The sequence below is a fragment of the Xiphophorus maculatus genome, chromosome 9 (assembly GCF_002775205.1).
Source record: "Xiphophorus maculatus strain JP 163 A chromosome 9, X_maculatus-5.0-male, whole genome shotgun sequence".
In the NCBI taxonomy this organism is placed as follows: Eukaryota; Metazoa; Chordata; class Actinopteri; order Cyprinodontiformes; family Poeciliidae; genus Xiphophorus; species Xiphophorus maculatus.
In genome coordinates this window covers 13109272-13134479 of record NC_036451.1, presented here as the reverse complement: position 1 = coordinate 13134479, position 25208 = coordinate 13109272, and the positions used below count along the sequence as shown (strand labels likewise).

Sequence of the window (25208 nt, the reverse complement as noted above, 5' to 3'; positions counted from 1 at the left end):
ATAGACAGATGGATTAAGTAGTTAACAGTTAATTATGGTTTAAAACATTTATACAAATGGCAAGCCATATCAGCCGTCTCAATTTGGTAAAGAGATGTGGGAAGGAAAATATCTAAAAGAAATTTAAATTTTGTTGCTAAAGTACCTTGCAGTGTTTTCATCTAATGTTTTTGCATGTTTATGTGAGATGCACAGAAACAGAGCTTAATTTTGAACTAAAATGGAAAAGATGTATGTTTTCAAGATTTATCACAAGTTAAAAGCCTGATCTACATTTAAAATCCCCCCCTTTAGTCTGATACCACTAAATAAAATACATCTCTACTAATTGCCTTCTTAAGTCTAGAGTCTCCCTGTGTGTCATTTAATTTTAGTGCTAATATAGCTGATCTATGAAGGCCTTAGAGGTTTGTTAGAGAACAACAATGAACAAACAGCATCATTAAAACCAACGGACACAGCAGACAAGTCAGGGATAAAATTATGAAGAGGTTAAAGTTAGGCTTAAAACAATATCTCAAGCTTCGAACATACAATGAGATGGCCATATACCTAAATTGACAAGTTGGGTAAGGAGAGAATTAGTCAGAGAAGAACCAAAAAGACAACTTTGGAGAAACTCCATAAGTCCACACAGCTCAGGTGGAAGAATCTGTTGATGGGACAACTATTAGTCACTCTCTCCACAAATTTGGTCCTTGTGGAAGAGTGCCAAGAAGCAGGACATGATTGAAAAAAAGCCATCAAAAGTCCAGTTATCAGTTTGCATCAAACCATGAAGGGGACACAGCAAGAAGTGCTGTGGTCAGGTAAAACAAAAAATAAGATCCATCCAACTTGCAAAGCGCTACATGGAGTGAACATTATCCCCCTTAACATCCCTTCCCCAAGGTAAATGGTCGGCTGCATCATGAGCGAGAAAGCTTTTCTTCAGCAGATACAGGGAAGCTGGCAAAAGATATGAAAATGGATGGACTGTGCAAAGTATTGACTTGGGGGACTAAATCCAAACGCCTGTCTCGCTCATTTTCCTTTCGCTTCAGTTATTCACTACCCTGTTGTATTGTTAAAGTTCAAGGGTTTTGAAAAATTTTACAAAGCCCCATAATGCACAGATTCTGACTCACTGTAAAGTTTTGTAGGTCCATCAGTAAAGATAATTCTCAGGCTGATTATTAGCAAATTATATTAACAAATATTGCTAGGCTGCATAGGGGGCTGTCAAGTGTAGAAGTAATGGAAGTATCATCACACTATGTAGTATGGAGACAGCATCATAAAAAAAAATAAAAAAATGGAATGGAAATACTGCCCATTTTCAATGGCAATCATAGTACATTCAATAGATATTCAACACTGATAAACTGAAAGGGACAAACATTTTTGGCACTAAAACTAATCTCTTAAGTTTTTTGGGGAAAAAAACCCCCAAAACATTTGACACTAAAAACTCTGAACCCTTGTTTGTATAGATATTGTGCACTAGAAACAAAATGTCTAAACTGTAAAGGGTCGTCAATGTGCCACACACTAAAATAATACCATTCAAAGACTCTTACTTGACATAATTACCATGCCTAATTAGTTGTTAATGCTAATTTTGTTACTTTTTTTGAAAATTAAGACTGCAAACTCAATAAGATTAAAGCAAAAATTAGATGAAAGAGCTGTACAAAAATGTAAGCACAATTACAATGTTAATTTAACTATTTTTTCCCCAAATGATTTCTTTCTTAATCCAAGATTTTTTACGAAAATATACCAAGATCGAGAGTGTTTACTTTCTTCATAAAAAGATAAGAGAATCTTTAATGAAAAGAAATACACAAACTATCTAAATCAGATTAATGCTTTTTAGCACCACATCATCTAATGAAATATGGTTTATTCAGATTTGTCCAGTCAATGCCTGAGGTACTTGAGCTGTGCATTAGATGCTTTATGACTTAAGACTTTATCAAGGCACTTGGGCTTTCCTTTCATTTGCCACCTGTCTGGAATGACTTGACAAAAATGTCTTTAATAATAAAACCATCTATAACTACATAAAGAACAGATGAGAAATCACATAAATTATTTGAACAAATCACATAAATACTGCATGCAAAACTAGAACTTCCACCTATGAGAAAGTTCACAATATAAGTAATGTCTGACTTTTTTATTTTTGCACTGATTTCAAAAATGATCAGTGAGGGAAATTAGTGGAAATAGAAAAATAAGAAAAAAAACAGAAACCTTAGTTAGCAGATATGCTACGTGTAAGTAATATATGGCAAAAACTTAGTAATATTTGAATAGAAGAAACTCAAAAACCATAAGTGATGAAAAGTAAATGCTTTATAAAATGACTAAAAACAAAAATATTTTTGGCAATGTTGAACATTAAGTCAAACGAAACATTTCCTGTTTTAGGTCAGCCAGGATTACTAATGGATTGCCCTTTACTAAATACCAGAATAATGAGAGATTGCTAAAGAGTTTTTTTTTTTCAGATTCAGAGGTTTAAATGAATAGGATTGATTTTAATAATTAATAACTAGGGTAAAATATTTTGGGTCTCCTTCCATAGGCTCCTCACCATAGCTTATTGGAATTATAATCCATTCCTGTACTGACTTGCAGGCCGCCTTGATTGTGCACAACGTTTTAGCTTTGTACACATGTAACTAAAAACAGGGCTTTATGATGGCGTGTCCAAAGCACTGACTTTGTTCTTCACAGAGAACTTTGAAAATAATTTGACAGTACAATTAGGGTAATTGTCCATTTGGGAGACCAAGCTTCAAATTTCCGGGTTATGTCTTGAGTCTTTGAGTCAATATTTCCACCAAATCTTTCCACCAGTCCCTCCTGTGGTTTGTTTGTTACAACCTGATGCTACCAGTCCTGTTCTTCAGTTGAGTTGGTGTTATGCAGCGTCCAAGTTTCTCATTTTTTCCCCCTCTAAATGCAATGATGGTTATTATTGCCAAGCAGATTTATTTTCATCAGGCCACAAAGCATACCTTTAAAAATTATGGTATTTTTCCCTGTATGCATTTGAAGATTGTAATTAGGCTTTTTATGTTGTTTTGTATGGTTTTCTTCACTTAGTGACCATCTAGCCTCTGTCAGTACAGCACACCTTTATGTGTGAATAATTATACTGTCTTACCCAGCTTCTGACTCTGTCCAACATTTTCACAGAGTCTTTTGCTTTTTGTTCTGGGGTTGATACAAACATTTAAAAAGAAAAAAAATAGATTTGCATCTCTGGGACAAAAACCCATCTCCTCTTTGAAAGATATAATGGCTGAACATTTCCATGCTATTTATACCTGTGTGTTTTTTGTTTTTGTTTATTTTCTATTGAACAGAGAAAAATTGACATAGCAAATCTCATTGCATCTGTACTTCTCAATATAAAGTTCTACAAATTCTGAAAAAAATCTAATTATTTTGACATTTTTGAAATAAATAGTAATTAGTAATTATAACTACATTAAAACAGGAAAAGCTTAGTCAAATATAATCACCTATAAAAAATTTTGCTTTTTATGAAGTATATGTGGCGAGATATTTTCACCTGTATGTCAGTCACCACAATTCAATGACATCGAATTGTCATGAGGATAACAATCAACTTGTGCTAAAACATTTTCATTTACCGTGGGTGGTGTTGTTGTAAAATATAGTTTTAAACTATGCTAATTATAATAAACTGAGCATATTTTCCCAACTCTGAAGGCAGCGTCCTACCCCAGAAAGATAATCCTCTTTCAAACTAAAAAGTGCTTAGGAACAGATAAAAACAACCCAACAGGGAATGCAAAAATGTTGATCCTACTTCTTTAGATTCTGTGTATCTGTGGAATGCTAAAGAACAAGTCTGATCCACTGACACAGCAACATACAACACACAGAAACGTAAGGAAAGACAGAAATGCAATAAAGACTCAACATTTACTCTGTAACATGAGGAAGGTTATTCAAAAGATATGTGTGAAACATTTCCCAGATTAAACTGAAGCCTAGGTTAGACAACGGATAGCTAAAGAAGGTTCAGTCTAAAATAACTTTTAGACTTGGAATGAGACGAAAGAGCTATAATAAGCAATGTCATTGGTGAGAACAAAATGATTTGGAATAAATGAACAAATAATTTCAGTGTTGATATGTTTCTGCTGTGGGTTACCGGATAAGATAAACCCAGATAATTAGTGGCCTATCTACTTATGGCCAAAAAAGTAAAAATTATTTTTTTCAACAAGGTTTTATTGAAAAAGTTGCTTTTGGAAAACATCTGTTCTTCTGGCAGTACAGCTACTCAGCTGTAGTTTGTTAGTGACTTTAACCACCTCTTTACCTTCCGAAACTGCTGCAATGAATAGTAGCAACATCTACTGTATATTGTAGGCATGGGGAACCTCGTGTTCTTCTTAATATGCATATTGCATAGAGTGGAACTGCTATTGTATTTGCAATATATTGCGCCACTCTTATTACTGGACCCTATAAAATCTAAAAGAATTTTACTACACACCTGAACACCAACAAACATAAAAAACAAGAGTACATTATATTTACATCAACTGACCAAAAATAGTGAGAGGTAGCAAAGCAAGTTAATAGTTTCTGCTCTGTTTGAAATTATAAGGCAGCTAAAGCATAAAATCAAAACTCGGCAAAACTCTCCGCTTACAATAACAGTTTTTGTTTTGATATTTTGTTGGTTTGTAGCCAACAATGTAAATTCCAATAATCGAAATCTAAATAATGATTTCAGAGAAGTATCTGTCTGTTTTCTTTAGGGGTTAGGGGATTGTGCTTGTCTATCAACTGTTGGTTTTTGTTTTGTTTTGTTTATTTGCTTAAAAGGACATAAATCAGTTTTTCACCTTGGAATAATATAATTTCTCCTTATATTAGGAACATCTTTTTCTCAAAACTTATCTGTCAGAAATGCTTGTGTCTGACCTAGGCTTCAGTCACAAAAAGAATGGAACCTTGAGATGCATAACGGTCCGTAAATAAATGCACTCCATTCTGCAGAAGAAATTCAAGTGTGTTGTGCCCAACTAAGGGGTCAAATATAGACAGGCGAGCAAGCAACTTAACAGTTGTCTGAAGCATCCACAGTTACAAAAAAGTAGGAGCAAAATTAAAGACACATAGCTGGACAGAGAAACATGGCCGAGGAAAATCTGGAAAGAAAATAACAACACATGAAGGAAGATCTGATGAGGTTAATAAAATGTAAAAATAGAAAGAACAATCAGTGTGATCAGAAATCGGAGAGCGAGGAGAGTAAGTCAGATACCCAAGAAGTTCCTGCAGATTGCACAGGGGGAAGGGAAGACAGTCAGTTTCATACAGCAACAGAACAAACACAAAACACATCTCAAAGCACATTAACCCAAAGACACTACACTGTTCCCAATGGATATTACACACTATTTCTTTAGTATTCCAAATTGAAATGACTTCACTACTTATGATCACTTTTAAACATCTTTTAGTGTTGCATTTTGTTGTGATTTAACTTTAGCTACTCAAGTGATTAAATTAAATCAGAACATAATTTAAATCATACCAAAAAAATGAAAATTAGGGGAACTGGGAGACTAAACAAAAATATTTAACAGAGACAAACAGTCATGCTGTCAATCACTGTCACATTTAGCTACTTACAGCTTTAGAAGCATTAGTAATCAAACATATTGATAATGATAGATGGTTGTGCTTTCTGGCACATGCTCATGGGTGTATATCAGTAAATTTGACAATGTCAAAGTTAAGTTAGTTTTGTAATTCACTTCAAAAAGTGAAACTCCTGTATCATACCCAGATTATTTCAAAGTTTAGCTTGGTTAACTGATGATAATGGCATGTTGCTACAATGCAAAATAACAGTTTTGTAATATTACATAAGACCAACAAAAAGGCCAGCAGGCCATGACTAACACCCTCTCTAAGGTGGGTAAACCACAAAAGGTACCTGCCAAAGAAGCTGGCTGTTTAGAGAGAGCTTTATTCAAGTCTATCATTGGCAAGTTGAGAGGAAGGAAAACTGTTATAAAACAAGGTGCAGAGGTCTTTCAGACAATTGTGCAGCAAGACCCATTCATGAATTTGGGGGAGAATCAAAAGGCGTGGACTGCAGCTGTAGTCAGAGCATCAAGAGGCAATAAATGAGGCACTTTATTGAGAAATCAGGGTCAGAAAGTCTGTAGGATAACCATTGAAGGGACATAATCCAAATTACTTCAGAGTCTGCTACATTTCCAACGTAAAAAGTTATTTGTGGAGACAAATATGCTGTAGTGTTGGTATACAGTTTAATGAAGTCCAAAGTCAGCACAGCTATCTACTGGTAACATTTTAGGGAGCTTTTAGCAAAAAGAGCACATGCTTCCCCTTGCTGACAACTTTATAGAGATGTCTAAATCTTTTTCAGTAGAATATTTTACCTGTCATCACTGCTAAAGGCACCAACGCCTGGTTTAATGGCCACTGCATCAATGGGCTTGACTAACCAGCAAACTGGCTCAACTTAAATGCCATAGAGCAGGGGTGCCCAAAGTCGGTCCTCGAGGCCCTAGTGGTAGTAACAACCTCCTCAGCAAGTCAATGTTCTCCTTCGGCCTTCTATTGAGCCATCATTTGATGCAGGTGTGCTAAACCAGGGAGAGAACTAAAACATGCAGGATGCCGGCCCTCGAGGACTAACTTTGGGCACCCCTGCCATAGAGAAATCACAGAATATTGTCAAGTAGAAGATGAGAGACATCAGATGCAACAATTCAGACAAGCTGGTGGTTGCTCTTAAAGACATTCTGGATCTCCTTAATACCTCAGCAATACCATAAGCTGATTACCACCAATCCTACCCACACTGATGTGGTAATTCATGCAAAGATGCCCAAACCAAATATTGAGAGCATATTGTACAGCACATGGACATACTTTTCAGTTGGATGGCATTTCAACTTTAAAAATCCTTCATTCTTGGTCTTATGTAAAATTCAAACTGTTTGAAAGATAGAATTTTGTTTTTCATCAACACTTAGTCACCCTTGAAAATCGTCCCTCTGTGTGTAACACTATAATAAATATATATTTTGTTAACAATGTTCTTAATTATGACATGTACCTATAGAAGAGGCAAAAACACATTGCAGAGAGAATTAATCATAAAAATCATCACAAATTTTGTGTTGCCTTCTTCAAGCAATTACTGAACCCAATTGAGCAGGTGACACTGTGCCAAGTGAAAGCAAATATTTACATCCTCTGTTGGGAGTATGAAAATAACATTGCTAATGGTCCGTTTGTGGCAAGGACCAAATTCTTACACTAAAAGGACAAAAATAGTGGAAATGTAGTCAACTTGCAAAGTTCATTTGCAAATGAGTAAAAGTACAAATTTACTTGTGTGATTATATAAAGGCTTAAATAATAGGATGTTCAAATAAAATGTGCTATGTTGGTGGGGAAGCAGATTTTGATGTGTAGTAGTTACTGGTCAAAATGAGGACACTGTCTTTGCTCCCCATGTAGATCAGCTTAATGAGGATTTAATACCCTCTCTTGCAAAACATCTTGTGTCCTGGCAAATCCAGGGGAGCCTAAGCCCTTGGACCACTGAAATGTTTTTAATCACAAATCTTGGTATTTGGCATTTGATCTTTTTCATCTGAAAACTAGAAAACTGTAGCGGGGGCTTTGCCAGCCTGTCTGAAAGCTGCTGTAAGAGTTTGCTATGGTGAGGAAAAGTTAATCTTCCCCTGTGATTGCTTCTATCTGCATTAGTCTGACTACAAACTGATGTGTCGAATATTGATTATATTTCACAGAAAGAGACAGAGGATTGGTAAGTGGAAAGCAACAAAACAAGGAAGTCTACCAAACAAATCAAAAGCTATCATGGTTTATAGTGGGGCTTGAATGGGAAAGGCTGGACTGGACTCGGGTTTGTCTGCACTAGACTGGGAGAACACTAAAAACTTACCAGGGCAGTTGTGATAGGATACATTCTGTGCTCTTGATCCTATTCTGGTTGGACATGGACCTTGAGAAGCAAAAAGATATGGCTACAGACGTGCATAATTGGAATTTCTGAGAATGACGTGAATACCTGTATGTGTTTTACTAATCCACCTTATTCCTGCAAGGGGTACAGGTCATGTTGACCATTCATCATTTTCATACATATGAGGTTTAGGCAATTTTGTTTCTTTTAAAGATGTGAAATGGTGTCATCTACTGTTGGACGTTTCCTACTGAGCAATCCTCAATAGTTTCTTACACACTTTAACAACCAAGTATTTCAAAGTAAGAAATGTTGGTGGTCTATTTATGTCTGCTGTAAGGGCATATAGTTAACCTTTTAAGGTCGACGCCCGCCCTGTGGCGGGCATGACGTCATGTTTCTGTGTGTGTTTTTTGCTCCAATGTGATAATAAATTTTGTCAAAATGAAACAAACACTGTAAAATCACAAAGTTTAGGATGTTCTGAAAATAATGATACCAAACAAGGTAAGGTAAATAGTTTTTATGGTGAAAATATAAGGGTAAATTCAAAATTAGACCAAAACGGCCATTTAGACCCAAGACTCCAAAGGATTAAATGATTCCAATAAGTAAAATCTATACAGGATTGAGCGTCTTTTCCATTCTATGGGTCAATTAGCCTAAATAGATCACAGTGAAAACAAGCTTACAGATTATTATTAATGATTAAATTAAACAACATGATATTTAAGCATTTTTATGTTTAAATTGACATAATTCCTGAAAGAAATGTACAAGTAAATGACACAATTTATTGTGGTTTTAAATGAACATAATTGTTAGCTCACAGTTACAAAATGGAGGTGGGAAGGGACAAAAAAGCAGCAAGTAGGTACAAAATTGGGGTAGGAAATGGTGAAGAGGCAAATTGACCTGGAACATCCTGGCAGTGTTATTGTAGGATTGATTCCGGATGCAACTTCTAGAAAAACAGAGGAAGTTACAGTAAAGCGCCCTGGTTGTGGAAGCTGACAGTATGTTGTGAGCTGTGAGGTTGAGGAAACTGGTTGCAGTTTCACTAATTATCTTTGTTTATAGGTTTCCATTTTTACACACTTGCTGTTGTCCCTGTGAAGATACAGTACTTGTTGCTGTTTGCCTTTAACTACACAAAACTTAACTTCTGCACCAATAATATGGTGTTGAACATGCAACAAAAGTGAAATGGAGTTGTTTCTGTAATCGGGTGTCTGGTTTTTACCAGCTCCCAATAAACAAGGAATCAGGAAGAATGGTGCTGAAGAATCTACAGTATATTTATAGCAACCATCCAAATTTCTTGATATCTGCTCATTTAAATAAAAAGTCCACAAAAGGAAATTGTCATAATTGTGGTTGGTTGCAACCTACAACAAGACAAGAAACTTCAGTTCCTTAAAAGGATTAACAGTACAACTGACAAGATTTTTACATATAAGAAACAACATGTAATGCTATTTTATGGTTTCATAATATGGGTTAACTCACCAGTATAACCTGTAGTTCCCATCCCCATTCTCAGCCTAAAATGATCACTGCTAAGTAGTGAAATATGGAATTAATGTGCTCTCAGCAGATTTAAGCACATGGAAACTATCAGATCAATGTAGAATTCAATTATATCTGCAGCTGTTTGGTTACAATATTGGTCAGCTCTTGCGAGAAAGGAACAAACAGCACTGTAAAATTCTGACAATGACACAAAAAACCAAGCCTGGTGGCATGTGGCTTTAAGGTACTGGTTGAGCTCTACTTCTGCTTAGAGAATCACACAGTTTTGCCTAACCCCCTTCAACAAAAATGATCAGCTTTATTATTGTGCAAGCAGTGATGTGTATCAGGGTTTTAAATTGTTAGCTTTTTGTTTATTAGTAATAATGTACACAAAGCAGCTAAGTATGTTAAAACATGTAATCAAACTATTTCTTCTGGCCATCCTCCAAATATTTGATAGATGAAGGGACTAGTATGGATATAGTATACTATTTGATATTTAAAAAGTTGATGTTCCCACATGTTTTTGTTTTTTTATTACACGCTGGTACTAATGCCAAGCAAAGCGTCATGAGTTATAGGAATAAGGTGGATTAAACAGAACATGAAAGAATTAAATGACCTAGAGTGAAAGTTTAATCAACACACTACAGCAATCTTGACTATTTCCTCAGAGTAAGACAAGAGAATAGAAAAAAAACACAATCATAACAGCGGGTGTACATGAGTGCACCTTGAGGCTAATCCTTTTATTAAGGTCGGGGCTAAAACAGCAAGAGATGAGATCAATACTTCACCTAATGATAAAGGCAAGAGAAAAAACCCCAAAAAACAAAACAGAAAAACACAAGCACCTTCATGTTGAATGTTTGTGCTACTAGATCCGTTTCTGTTCAATAGTTTTAACTTAAATGGCCATTATTGTGTATTCCACCTTTAATTACATGTCCTCAGAACCACAGAGAGGTTAACCTTTAAGTTGTAATGAGTTTTAGCATCTACTTATGTTTAAGAGTGCAATCTCATCCAGGATTAGGTGGAACAAGTCAGGAAGAAATAGAGATAATAATCAATGTAGGAAAGATGTAATGAAGAGGAAAGCACAGTCCAAAAAACATGCATTATTTATAATCAATGTTCTTTAATCTGCGTTAAAATTGAAACACAGGTAAAGACATAAAGGTAGAAAATACTATAAGAACTCCAAAAGGCTATCTTCCCATCTCTCTTGACTCTAATTATGTCAGTTCTACCTGATGGCGATTCATCTAAATCTTTGTCATTAATCAGTTTGCAAAGGTTAAAAGGGGGAATTTCTGCACAAATTGCAAATGAACATGGCAGCCTAAAGGACAAAGGGGAATTTTAATACAAAGTGCGAGCTAAAGATTGTTTGGGAGCTGAATGGCAATGAATATTTTAGCATCAGAGCAGCAGACAAAATGCTAACACTATCTCTTTAGATGAATTGTTGCCTTGTTGACTTATGAGAGGATCTTTCTCTGCTGTTACATAATGAAACATCTGTTAACATATTTCAGCACCTGTTGTGTGACTGTATATTAAGCCATCAAGTCAAGTTGAGCTGTGCTTTCGCCTGATAGACTGCTCTACACAACAAGGGAAGCGTCCGCTTGCTATCACAGAGAGGCAGCATGACTTCCTCTGCCCTCCCTCTAGTCTGCTACCTCATAACTGGGCTTGTGGAAACACTGTGAGCACATCAATAATGAGGGGGAGTGCAGAGGAGGACCAAAGGGTTTTACAGGTCATATTTCATGGAAAGTTCACTGCATGACACAGATTGAAGAAGAAACAGAGGAAGAGGGGTGCTGAAAGGTACCGTAGACAAAGAGAGGCAGAGCAGAAATGGGACGTGTATGGAACAACACAAAGAGAAGGCAGAGGGCAGAAAGGAAGAGAAGCCGAGAGGAGGGGGTTTTCAAATCGTGACAGAAGGGTCATACTTACTGTAGGGCACACACTCGTACTGGACCTCCAGATACTTGTAGGTCCCTGGACAGGGGTCAGGGAAGACATCTGAACCTGTGATCACAATGCACTGGGTCCGATTGTTGCATCTGGAAACATAAAAAAATAGTGCATTGAGACAATGTGTGTTGTGAATTAGCACAACATATGAAAAAAAGAAATTAATTGATAGAGATGTCAGGTGACTCTAAGATAATTGTAGCAGTTTATCAGTCTTGTAAGTGGCTTAAGGATGTCTCAAAAATATTTGAAATCCAGAAGTCAAAGACATTCAAAGCAACGTTCAACATGTAAAGGGATCAGAGCAAGTTCCTCCTAAGAGCCGCCTATAAGATGCTAAAAGTGGTCTGCAGAAACCTTAAGATGTCATACTAGGATGTACAGCAGGCTCTTGCTACTGTTGATATTGCAGTGGATGTCGTAATAAGCAGAAACAAGTTTAACTTCTGTGAGACTATGTATATATATATCTATATATATATATAAAGCTTTGTACCTCATCTTAATATAAGTCAAAGTTGTTCCACAGAAATGGTTAATATTAAATACACATAGATAGAATAAAAAATAAAAAAAAAACTTCTGCAAACTGGACAACTGCAAGAAGACTTCAAGCAATCTAAGAACTCATTTTCACATTTGTATTTGTGGAATTCACCTAATTGTTCTCAGATTGATCCTGCTCAACGTAAAAGAGATAAATCTAATCAAGCATATGTATGATGTTATCTACCAAACAAGCCATTCAATATATTTGATAATGCGTTGCTTATCCTCTCTTTGTGAACAAAAACAAGACACAATCTGTCAATAACTGCTACGAGTTACAAAATATTATATTAGGGCTCATATTGCTTCTTCATGAGAGAAAAAGAGCTGATTTAATATAAGCACACTGTTTTTCCATTTCACCGGCAATAATTTCAGTTATTACACAAAACGTTTGGAGAGCAGAAACTAAAAATTGGCTCTGAGGCAAACCAGAGAGTTGCAGGTGAACCACCTCTTTTGTTGCAATGAAAACATGAAGACATCAATACACAGAGAAAGTTATCTTTGTTGTCAAGGGACATAAAATTCAATTGAAAATCTGAGGGGCCAGATCAATAGCTGATTAACGGCAGGACAGGAGAAATATTTCTCTCTTTATTTATTTTATTTTTTTTTATTTGAAAAATATAATCTTGATCTTTTTTTTCTCCTTGGGTTTTGTTATAATTTTAGCCCAGTAACCCATCAATGCCACAAGTTCAAATGTGATAATATTAATAATACTATAAAATATCATTGTGAAGCTAGGTGGAACAAATAGTTACAGTTAATATAACTCACTAATTTCACAGCGTAAATGCCACTTGGGTTGAACACCTTAAAAGCTGTCTGAGCAGTAGTGAAATAAACAACAATACTGCATCCAGAACATAACACATAGTCTTCTTTAATCAAATTACATATGCACAGAATTACAATAACCATAGGTAACTTGATGAATGAACACTGAAGAAATTAATCTCCCAGTGCATGTCAGCTATTTAAATGGTCTTACACATTTCATTTGACTAAATTTTAGAAAAACTTTTTTTCCCCCTTGCATTTCTTCACAACGGACAATGTTTCAAAAAGCCCAGCTCTCTCTATGCTTGTACAGACTCCCATTTATATTCAAATCTGTGTATGCATATGTGTTCACAAAGAATCTCATGGGAATTGTTTTCTTCATTAATGACCTCCTTGTGTAATAACTGATAAAAATATATGCATTTTGTTGTTCTCATGTAAATGAATTCCTGTTTAGGAATTAAAACATGCACCTCATGCTGAGATCATAATAGACTGCATGGTGTGTGTGTGTGTGTGTGTTTTTTTTGTGTGTGGGGGTGGGGGGTTGGGTGTGTGTGTTTGTAACAAATATTTTATGGATCTGAACCACTTTCCTCATATTAAATGGTCACTTTGATGATTCTGTCTGCTTTGCTCATGCATAAGCATATCATGCAGAAGCAATATAAATCATAGTGCTTTTTCCAGCGGATTCCACTGAGACAAGGAAATGAATGCCTAGTTTATGTCAGGCATATAAAACAGAATAATATAGAAAAATAAAATTAGTGACACTAATGAGACACAGACCTACCATCATTACTCCGGCAAATGTACTGAACGAAACACGAAAAAGGCTCAGAAAAGCTCATATTTCTTTAGAAACAATGTTGTCATATGTGTTGATAGATCTGCTTGATATATTGCCCTAATTTTAGAGCAGAGGAATAGGGGCACCCTGATCTATGGGATTGTGTGAGTCTGATTACCGTCTCATCTGTGAAACCTCAGGGATCTCCTGAGACCAATTGAAAAAGCCCTAATGACTTCTTCTATGCATAGTCCTACCACTCATTTTGGAAGAAAGCATGTAATTGAAATTCCACCAATAAAAACTTCCGCATTTGGCTGTGCAGGGCACAGGTCTCACAGTGCACACTAATTAAATACATTTAAAATATGATATCTCTGACTATCTTTTGATAGTCTGAGGCTATACAGTAATTAATCATCTTCCTAATGAATATTAAGTCAAAGGAGTTTTTTTCTTTACTTTTCTCTAGAGTGATGCATTCTTCTTCTATACGCCGTTTTTGAATAGGAAACATATTTCTAAGAAAAGCTATTTGCAGTTCAGCTTTATAATATGTGATATACAGTGATAATCAGACAAAATACTGAGAATGCCCATTCAAAGCAAACAGTTTTTTAATATGACTTGTTCTTCAAAGCAATGAAAAGAATGGCATGATTGAGCTTGTGCCTTCTCCTCTTGCCTCTTTTTCGACCTCCAGGCCGTTAATCACGCAGAAGCATTCCAAATGTAATCCCATCACATCTCTGACCTTTTGGGAGAGGCAGACATCAGTACAATTAGAATGTTGTCAGGAACGCAGCTTGGATTTGATGCAAATCTCTCTTAAAAATGAGCACTCCCAGCTGATAGTGGAAAATGGGTGGACTAGGATGCCAAACACAGTAGAAAGGATGGCACTCCTGACACCAAGTATCCACATACAATTTAACTTTTTCTCTGCCACCATAAACCATATCAGAGGAATAATTGGACATGATGATAATGTGCGAGTTGTATAAAAAATTACATCAAATGACAAACCTGTGATACTGTTGTGTTCCAGTCCTGTTTTAGTCAAACTATTGTATTCCATATTTAAACTGATCCATTAGAAAATCTGTTTTGTTCCAAACCATGACATACACTATATTAAAGCATGTTCAGTGTATTTTACTTAGTTCTGATGAACCTATAAGATAAAAGAGACCATACCAGGACTGTACCATCAAGCAAGACTAATGGGTTAGCCACAAATGTTCAGCTAAAACAGTTTCTGGTTTCACCAAGGGGCCTCTGCACTAAGCCTGGCAATATGAGTAACAATGGTCTCATACACAAAACTGCTTCACGGCTGTTTTCCACTCAAGTTGAAACTGATTTATTTTTCTTTACAGATATTATCAACGTTTACATAAACATTCATATTGCATATCGGTATTGGCCAAATTTTTCAAATCTGTGCATGACTACTTTGAAATATCAACATGATGGAGATATCATCAGTCTTTTGCCTGCCTAGTCCAAATGGATATCTTGACTTAACAAAACTATTTGATTTTTTTTTAGATATATGTAGAAAAATGAGCTCAAGAAAGAAGGAGAAAAATTAGAATTTGTCTGTATTAACGTTTCAACTGTAGCCTCATTTTAAAGCAATGTCACACTATCCTGACTTCTGATTTGGTATATTTGTCTGTGACAGGTTTTAAAAATTCATACCGTGCAAATCCACACAAAGCAAGCAATAGTTCTTTTTCTAGACGGACTACAATGTAACACATACATTTTTCCTAGATCAATCTGAATTAGAGGTATGTTTCGACTAAAGACAATGACAAATCATAATGCAATCAGGGGTAATCAAAACAGTGTTTCCTTCGTCTAGCTGTCTGTGCCTAGCTTTGGATGAAATTTTCAATTTTCTCCCTTTCCAAACTCTGTTAGCCTAAAGTGGCCATTTTTAATTTACAATACAATAAAGAAAAAAGGAGTTGCTGCAGCGAAAACAATCGCTGCGTAACTGGAGAGAAGCAAGATGAGTGAAGGGGGCACATTACCTAAAGAGGAACAATCTACTTCCTGGTGCTCCCAGTTTGAATTTCAATCAAATTAGCGTCTCTTAAACTCAAAGTGACCCGTCTAGCCCCATTTCATCTGAAATGCTGATGAGGTTCATGGCACAATTATCAAGGCAGACATCTCTCTCAAGAGGCATGCCTGTTGATCGTAGACAGGCCATTGAAAAATTAAATCATTTCCAGGGCCACAGAATGGCAGCAAGAGAAACAATGTGATATGAGCAGAACAAAAAGCACACACACATTCAACACACACATGGTATAACTATAATCATCCCCTGTATCAGTATATTTAGACCAGTTCTAGGAGGTGGCCCAATACTCTTTCAGGAAGTGAGCGATTAGAAATTAAGCATTAGCATCCTGCTTTCGACTTGAGATCTAACTCAATATGCTTCCAAGACATCCTTCAAACTTGTAATTGCTGTCATATGCTTGTGTTAATGTTACTTTTCTTGAAGTAGCCCATGTAGCTCAATGGGGGAAATTCCAGGCTCTTGAAGGGTCAGGAACAAAGCTGTCTGACTCATATCCATCTAACTCTCCTATTGATTTTTAAGCAGAAGAGGTATATCGCCATGCTACTGAAGTCAATGGAAATATTATTAGACAGTGTGCTGGTTGAAAAGTGACCTTTTGCTAAACAGAATGTAAAGCTGGACCAACCACGAATAAAGAAATGCCATACAGAAATAGCAATGACTGTGTCCTGCAGGGGACATCAGACCTTACAACTCAAAACAATGGAATGATCAAAGGTTTGCTCATTCTTGGGTTTGGATAGCTTTACAACTTCTAAAGGTGTAGAGTCACAGCTACCATTCTTTTAGGTCATTTTACTCATAGCAAAAGGTCCGAAGCGTGGTATGTAATTTTTATGATTATTTTTTTTATTCAAGGGATGATGTAATATTCAAGAACTAATTAGTGAGTATAATGCTGCATGTTATTTATAATCAGTAGAGAGAAATGAATGAGTTTCAAGTCACACTGAAAGCTGCGGTAATGAACTCTTTATTTCCATTTTATTCAGTTTTCACATCATTACGTTGTGCTCATAGTGCTGTGCAAGGTCCAAGTAATTCTTGGTACATGGTTTGAAAGCAAATAAGAGACATGAATACACCTACCAGCTTGTATTGTTAATATTAGTTAACCTAGTGACAGAACACTAAATTAATTTCCAGTTCCAATTAGAAAGTCAGTGAGGTGTCAAGGTGTAAACATTAAGTCAGAGGAAGAACAGAGATATAAGAAGCTATTTTACATGAAAAGAGTAGTTTAGGAAAGGTTTTGCATATGAGAATTAATTGAGCTGCAGAAGAGCGAGAGAGAGCACAACTACAATAAGTAACAGAACAGCCACTGTCTGTAGTGAAACATACCGTACTTGGAAATGTTAGCAGCAGTTTGGAAAGCTTTAAGGTTGTGGTTCTAATCTACTTTCTTACAGTAATAAGCACAAAAGACTGCTGTTTAGTTAGCTGTCTAGTTAGCTGGCTATGTTGACTTCTTAAAAAAAGATTAAGTCATTTTAAAATTAATACATAAATGTGTAATTTAAAAAAAAAAACTAAAATCATGTTTTTCAGTGACATCTCTATTGTAATGCATGAACCTCTGGTTTTAATGTAAATGATTACTGACCACTCACAGCATAAGAAAAGAAACATATATTAAATATTGGTCAAGGTCAAAGCTTCACTAAAACTGAGCTGAGAACTCACACAGAGGCCATTTTACTACTCTAACTTAGTCAAATATAGTACTGGTGATTTAATATACTCTCTTGTTTAGCACATTGTTACCGATTGAAAGGAGATTGAGAGCCTTTTTATTCATGCTGAACTTTCGCACATCCCTCTGAAACAGCCTAACTGAATCTGGACCTTGATGAAATCTTAATCTTCTGTGCTTTAAATAAACACCAACAGTGTATCTACAGAGAGAGAGTACAAGGCAGAGTGCTGTCAGGCGGCAAGAATGGACCTCCGCAGAGAGCCTTGCAAGCAGTACTGTCATTGATATAAATAGTGTAAGTAGCATTCTTTAGTCTCCAGATCCCACTTCACTTTTATTGATGCAAACTTGGAGGATGCAGCTGATTTAAAACTAAAACATTGTAGCTGTTTTAGCATGTCAAATCGGATGTAGCTGCTCAAAACAGGGTGTGGAAAATTTGTGGCATTATAGCTGTTCCTTTATTTTAAAAACCATAACATTTTAAGATGCACTCTTGTCCATTTCAAGAGTAAAAATGTTTATTGGTAAACACATTTTCCTGAAAATTACTCCTGGTTATTAACTCAGTTTAACTCAAGAGTTATACAGCAATCTCACTTATAAATTCAATCTACTCTTCCAGAGAGCAATCTGCATTGATCATTTCTGTCAATGATATGCCCCTTCTAAAAACCCATGATCCACAGGCACAGCAGGAACCAACCCTGTTATATTACAGCAATCAATGACCTTGTTATCGAATACTTACAATGAAGCTCATTAGTCAAAGTGAAATCAATGTATGTAGGCCACTTTTCATATTGTATATCTTCGTATGTTTCTTACTGTAAGAAAAATTTATGAAGGCGTATCACTGTCATCTTTTTTAAACTTCTGTTGAGTTAAGTACATGTGGTCAATTTTGGATTAATCACGACCGCACGAGATAATTTGGTTATTATCAATGAAATGCATTTTAAAAATATATACATATAAATATAATATTATAATCTAATAGATGTTTCCATTGTGTTTGCACTAATTAGCTTCAGCACAGAAGAGAAAATGAAATTATTACAGAAACTCAATCCTGCAAAAAAAGAATAATCACAGCACTGAATATTATCATCAATGAATTAATTATTTCAAACTTCACTGCCATGCAGTTTCACATCTGGAGGGGCGGCGTCCATATGAAAAATTCCCGTACAGATTATCACCCACTTGAGTCAACTAATTGCTTGCAGCTGAATGTTCTAATTGAGCCACAACAATCCTAAGGCTATTTTCATAAAATCATTGTGCTCATGAATATAATATGCCAGCCAGATATGAAAACAAGTCAGAGTTCCAACAGAATCCATCAAACTGTAGCAAAGCCATAACTCAACTCTTTAAACTTCAGGGCCATGTCAATTTCAGATATTTAAAAGTCAACTTAATTTTCTTCACAAGCACTGATTTTTTTTCTCCCACCCACCTAAATTAGGAAACTGTATAAATTACACAGCTTTTGGATTACCCCACTCTCACACGAGGCATCACATAGCCTCGGCTTCTGATATTAATAATTAATGACTGCTCACAGCAGGACAGACCAAAAATCTATTAAATGCTCTTCATAATAATTCTTAAAGTGAAATCAGGATATGCAAAACCATATTGATAATATTGTCGAAGTAAAACACAAATGGTTTGAATATTTATTATTTGAGAATAAATATATTTAGATAGTAAATTATTAGTTTGGCCTTATTGCCTTACCGCAGTAAATCATTATTTCTTATTAGCCTCAGTCTTGGACATTTTGTCCCAAGCTGTTTAATTTTAAGACAACATATTACAGTCGGCAGATCAGTTTGCCTATATATTTTTATGCAAATGTGCTACATACATAAACATTTGAACTCAAAAATAAAACAGATGACACAAAATTACATTTCTTCTAACTCTAAGGTCCTTAATGTTAGACTTGTGCAAAGAGTTGTCTTGATTCTTCACACATGCCAGACAGAAGCTGCACAGAGAATTATTAGTGCGTGTGGGCTCGTTTGTGTGTGTGTGCTTGCACATAAAAGCTATTTTCAGCTGGAACGCAACAATATCACTAGTTAGTGTTGTTCTGCATGAACTGAAGTGCCAACCACTTCTGACATACATGCACTTTTTACTTTAATTTCCCTAATTTTCTTTCTCAGAGATTTCCCAGAGGTGGACCAACTGAACTTTAAACACCTAGTAGAGAAGAAGCCCAGTAAAGTGCATAAGGCTCTCCTTCAGAGGTGCTGTGTAAAAATGAACTTTTACCAATCACTTTTCTTTGCAACATTTTGAGTATTTTGTTTTTATCTGTACTGCTTTCAGTCTAATCAGAGGTAAAATCTTGCTCTCACAAGACACACATCCTATAACACAGCTGTTATAGGATGTGTGAGCCACATCATATAACAGAGTTTTCTCCTTGAAAGATCCTACTTCCTTAGACTACAAATGTTCAGAAGTGACACCCAAAGGCTAAGCATGCATTTAAAACAACATCTGATATCTTCACTCAGTCTCAGATTTTGCATATAAGCAATGAACCACAGTCTGTCACAGACACAGGAGTGCTGCTTTATTAGGAAACTGTTTAGGAGTCGGTGGTCATTATTCCACAAACTCTTTTTGAACAAGCAAGGCTGAGGGCAGCGTAACACAAAGGGTCAAAAACAGGGAGCGGGGACACTGCAGCCTTTCAAGACAGACAATGTGAGTCAGCTATCTGACTTCATCAAATAGGACTTGACAATAACCCCCCTGAATACAAGGGCTCTACTCTTTTATTTCATTTTTTTTTTATTTCCCAAGGCGGCTTGCCAGAGTTGCTGACTGTCTCATACCAGCCAATATCTCTCTCTGTGGCAGTCATATGTCATTCCATCCTGTGCACTTTGGCTCCACTGGCATCCCTGTGTGACAACTGGTCTCATGTATTATGTCTCATGTGGCACAAAATATTCCTGGTGGAACCTTATCGTGTATAAATTCACATTTGGAAGTCTATGTGCTACCATTGGTTGTCTTCCAGATTAATCTATGCTTCTCTGCATATTTGAACATCTGTCAGAAGTCATGCTGATCTATATGTTTGTATATAGTTAGGGCGTATTTTTTTATTTAGAGCAGAAATCTAGGGATGCTGGTTTTCTCAATATGGCTTCTTGTGTCGAAAATCTGACTAGTGGGTGTGTGCCGCATGATTTCCCATTTTCTGTCTTTGCCCCATTTACTGGGTCTCAGCTGTGTAATTAAATAAAGCCAATGCGAGAAAAGAAAAACTGGTTACAGTGGGGTGTTTCATGATGCATTATGTTAAATTTTTAAATTAAAAACAAGCTGAACAATGATTTCTAAATTTTACAACAGATGTTCATTTAGACTTAGGCCTGGAAATTGACTGGATCATTTCAGTACAAAAGTTGTTAAAATGATCATGCTAAAAAGATGATCTTAACTGCTTTTCTGATTAATGATCTATTTGCCATGATAAATTGAACAGTTCCCTGAAAATTGCTAGAGTTGAAGGGGCATAAGCACTTTTTCCAATTTACTGTGTCATAAGGAATTATCACAAACCAAGCATGAAAACTAAACAACATTTTTTGAATAGAATATTATTTGACAAGTAATATGACTATAAAGCAATTCTTTATTAGACCTGCTTTCAAAATGTATTGACTTATGATTTTTTTTATTCTAAGAACAGACTTTTTTTAATAATGTGTGAAATTATTTATATTTGGCAGTAAAAGTTTCACTATTAATTATCACTATGCATAAAGTAGTGTTGGTCTGGTGCAAATTATCAAAGAACACTGTGTGAGTCTTCGTGTGTGCTTTACCACTTTAAATTCAAGTGAAATAACTCGTATGCAGACACATAATAAATCGATTCTGCTAAGAGCAAGCAGCTCAACCTTATTAACAAGGTAAAACAAAGCAAACACAGATAGCCTAATGTAAGCACACTAAATCTAGATTGCACATTTGCAGGTTAATTTACACCTAGGCAGAAATTGCAGTAGACAGAAAATTACCTCCTCCAAGCCACATCAGATCTGCACCCTGTCAGTACTGCCACTTTAATTTATCTCTTTGTTGTAAAGAGTAAAAAAAACGCAAATTTGCTATGTTTATAGTTTGAACAGCTGTCTAATCTGAGACTGAGATTATTTCTACTCGGTTCGAGTCTGTTTGTTGCTTATTTTCCTTTTTTAATGTACTCCTTTGACACCGTTTGTCCTCTCTCCTTCACCTTTCAGAGCTGTAATGAAGTTTCTAATTCACTTTTGTTCAGGTTCAGGCGCCTCATTATCTGTGCTAACGGTAATGTGATGTGGGGTATTGATGCTGACAACTGCTGCCTTTTTTTTCATCCCACACTTTTATTCAGTTCGGCTTTTTTCAGTGGACTAAATCAGCTCCTCAGAGGCAATAGTATTATCCTTGGTGGAAAACTTTATTTTAAAGCTAGTGAGATTTTTTTGAAACAAAAGAAAAATGTGTTTCAACAAATTGAAATAGCTGGGGATGGTTCAGACCTAATAGTGTGCCAGGCCAATAATTTTCTGACGGACCTGAAACTTTTACAGACACTTCATTTAGGATCGACTGTTTTGACACTGCACACACACGTGTGCGGCTTTACCTTTGTGACATGATCTTGTAGGCATCTGGAAGATAGCAGTTGATGTTCTCCATCTGGAAGGGGTCGGCGTCGCAAATCTTGTCGTCTGTTCTGCCATAGTTGGCGCTTTCAATCATTATGACATCGCTGCCTGGACACCGAAGATCAATGGGGTAACCCTCACAAGACAGCTCTCTCCGCACTAAGCCAAACGGCAGGGCAGCTCTGCTAAACCCTGAGGGAGAGGAGAGAAAGAAAGAGACTTCTCAGTGCAAATCGAAAAGAGATGTGTAGCTGCAGTGCCACAGAGGAAGACATGATCACAAGACATCAGAGCAGGATATGCACAAAGGGAGCATCTGCATGCATACATTTCTTGAGCCGAGATAAAGAAAACTCTTATCACTAATAGCCTGACATACAGTCCCTTGCAAAAGTATTCATATACCTTTTAACTTTTTCTCATCGTACTATGTTATTGGGATTTTATGTGACAAAGCAATACAAAGCAATGTCTAATTCTGAAGAGTAAGGACAATCAGTAGCCATTTTCATGACATGCTACAGAATCACAATTGCATTTATGTCTGGACTTGATTCAAATTACAATATATTGCATTCATATAGTCATCGCATTGTCAATGTGTGCTAAAGTAATATTGCAAGAGTGTTTACAAAGCACCAATTGCTTGATATTTTATTAAAGTATTATTAGTCCAGGCATTGAATGTTGATGCAACATTCAGCTTGTTGGATCTAATGTAACTGAAGGAAATACCCATACACTGAAAGTGTGCAAAGTGCTCAGAATGCTCAAGTAGCATATTGCTTGAAGCCAAGAGAAGAAAGACACGAGTGAGGAGAACACAGAATAACCACAAGTAATGTCCTAATTTATTTATTTATCAAATATCACAAATGGATCATTTTCTTATATCGTACAGCCCTAATCTAAACATTTATATGGTATATCTGGTTGTGTGTTGATGGCAGGTGAACCTCCAACCAAGAAAATTCTGCAAGAAAAATGCTAGAGGTTGCGCACAACCTTTCAGGTTTGCTGTGTATTTACCTCCACCCACCTTCCCATCACCTCTGATCATGTTCATTGCATCTCCAAAGGGAAAGTGTCCCCACAGCATGATACTGCCACCACCATCATGTTTCATTGTTAAAATGGTATGTTCAAGTTGATGTTGCATTTTTTAATGTAGGTTAAATAGCTAAAAGCTAAAAAAGATGGCTTGTGCCAAACTGAAGAAATATGTAATCAATGGCATTCTCCTTGTTACTCTTCTATAAAAAGGGTCAGATTTTCTGCTTCAGGAGCCATTTAGTTGCATCAAAATCTATTTAGGGGCATCAGAGTGGAGAAGATTAAAACAATACCATCTTAACCTTTTCAGATTTTTCTTTTTTTTTTAAAGAGAACCTTTGTTGCTTTTTTTTTTCTTTTAATCCACAATTATCCACTACTTTTTGTTGATCTGCCAGATAAAATGCAATGCAAAAAAGCTTGTGGTTATAATGTAGCAAAGTGCAAAAGACTTCAAAGGGTGTGAATACTTTGCTACTGTACATCAGCATGTCAAGCAAACATTTCATATCTCAACTGCACCAAGGATTTAATGGTGTTACTATGTCATCCCTGTGCACTAACCGGCCCTGAAACAAAAATCAATAATTGTCATTAAAGTCTAGTTTGTCGACCTAATGTCTGGAGCCCTGGGCCACCTTGCAACTATTGATATAAGTACAGTGATACTGATAAAAAAAATAAAAAGACAAAGCGAACAACACCATTAAAAAAAAGAAAAGTAATACAAAAGCTGGTGTAAATTTAAAAAAAATCCATATTTGTTTGTGAGGAGCCTTATTTGTCAGACCTGCTGTTGCTTTGTTTGTCATTTTAATGTAAAAACACATTGTGATGGTGAAGTCCATCACCACAGAGGCTATTTTTTTCTTTCAGTGCTCATTTCTTTCTGTACAGAATAAAAAGGAACAACCATGACAACATAAGTGTAATTTAATCCTCTTCACAGTGCTGACAATCAAAAGTAGCTCAATTGGGAAGTAGAAAAAATGAAAAAATGGAAAAAAAAACTAAACGTTGTGAATGTGTGGGTATTTGTTTCCATGAGGGCAAGTGTTGGGGGTAGGAATACTGAAAGAATAAATCAATGTTGGTGTTCTGCAAATACGAGTTATGCCAAAAGCCATTTTTGAACTAAAAGTGATCCACGCAGGTAAACTTTATGAATCCGTATGCGTTTCTGATAACAGCCACTTTCTACTGCTGTGACATGTCAGACATTAAAGAATAAGGGCAGAGAGCCTAATAAGACTGCCAGGTGCTCCTGTGTTGACTTCTTTGACTAATAAGCTGTTCCCCGGCATCCACTGGTGACTCTGTCACCTCTTTGAGGCCTTATATAACAGGGTACCTACCTACAACTTGGTTGATGGCTGTTGTTTCCAAAGACTCTGTCTCCCTAATGAGGCTTAGTTCGCAGTCACAGAAGAAAATAAAGAACACCCTCACGACTTCTCATGTTCTAATTTGTTTGCCTTGCAGACAAGTTGGAGTGATCCATTTGTGCAGTTTAAAAACATAAAGGACTTTTCTTTCTTTTGATAAGTCACTGGCAGGAGTTTGCTTGCAGTCACTGTCTAAATTGGTCAAGAAAGAAGACTGAGTTCATTTTACCCTATTGAATGGCTCATCAATTAGCAACCAATACAATTATCTTTGTCTGATTAAATGCTAAGCAACAGTGGCAGGGGATTAACATTCTGCATTGTGCTTCTTGGAAGAAAACGCTGCTGTGATATTTTTACAAAGGAAGATAAATGTCAGTCTGTATTGCTGGTTGCTCTGTTTGTGCACAAATCAGGTAAAAGCTCAACTCCAGAGGTATTCAGTGAAAAGCTCAGCACAAACAAAGAACATATCTGTATGAAGCAAGCCACTGCTCTGGTCAGTCTAACCTCAATTGTCTCCATGATCACTAAGTACGGATCGTTTTTCTTCTCCTGGCACTTTTTGACAGCACATTCTTTCATTTGACCAACAGGCAAAAAGTAAAGGCTTTCAAATATGAT

The 25208-nt window shown here is 36.2% G+C and overlaps 1 protein-coding gene across 39 annotated transcripts in view; it reads right to left on the bottom strand.

Moving 5' to 3' along the window:
- Positions 1-25208, bottom strand: part of adgrl2 (adhesion G protein-coupled receptor L2) — a 125103-nt gene that overhangs the window by 57147 nt on the left and 42748 nt on the right. For 28 of the 39 annotated variants that reach the window (XM_023339602.1, XM_023339601.1, XM_023339603.1 and 25 more), the window contains exons 3-5: positions 22125-22338; positions 11501-11610; positions 7994-8053 (exon numbers count right to left, since the gene is read on the bottom strand). In XM_023339602.1, coding sequence (XP_023195370.1) covers positions 7994-8053; positions 11501-11610; positions 22125-22338 — 384 coding nt within the window. The remainder of the gene's footprint in view (positions 1-7993; positions 8054-11500; positions 11611-22124; positions 22339-25208) is intronic. The other 11 variants (XM_023339611.1, XM_023339610.1, XM_014469332.2 and 8 more) reach the window with 1 other exon arrangement.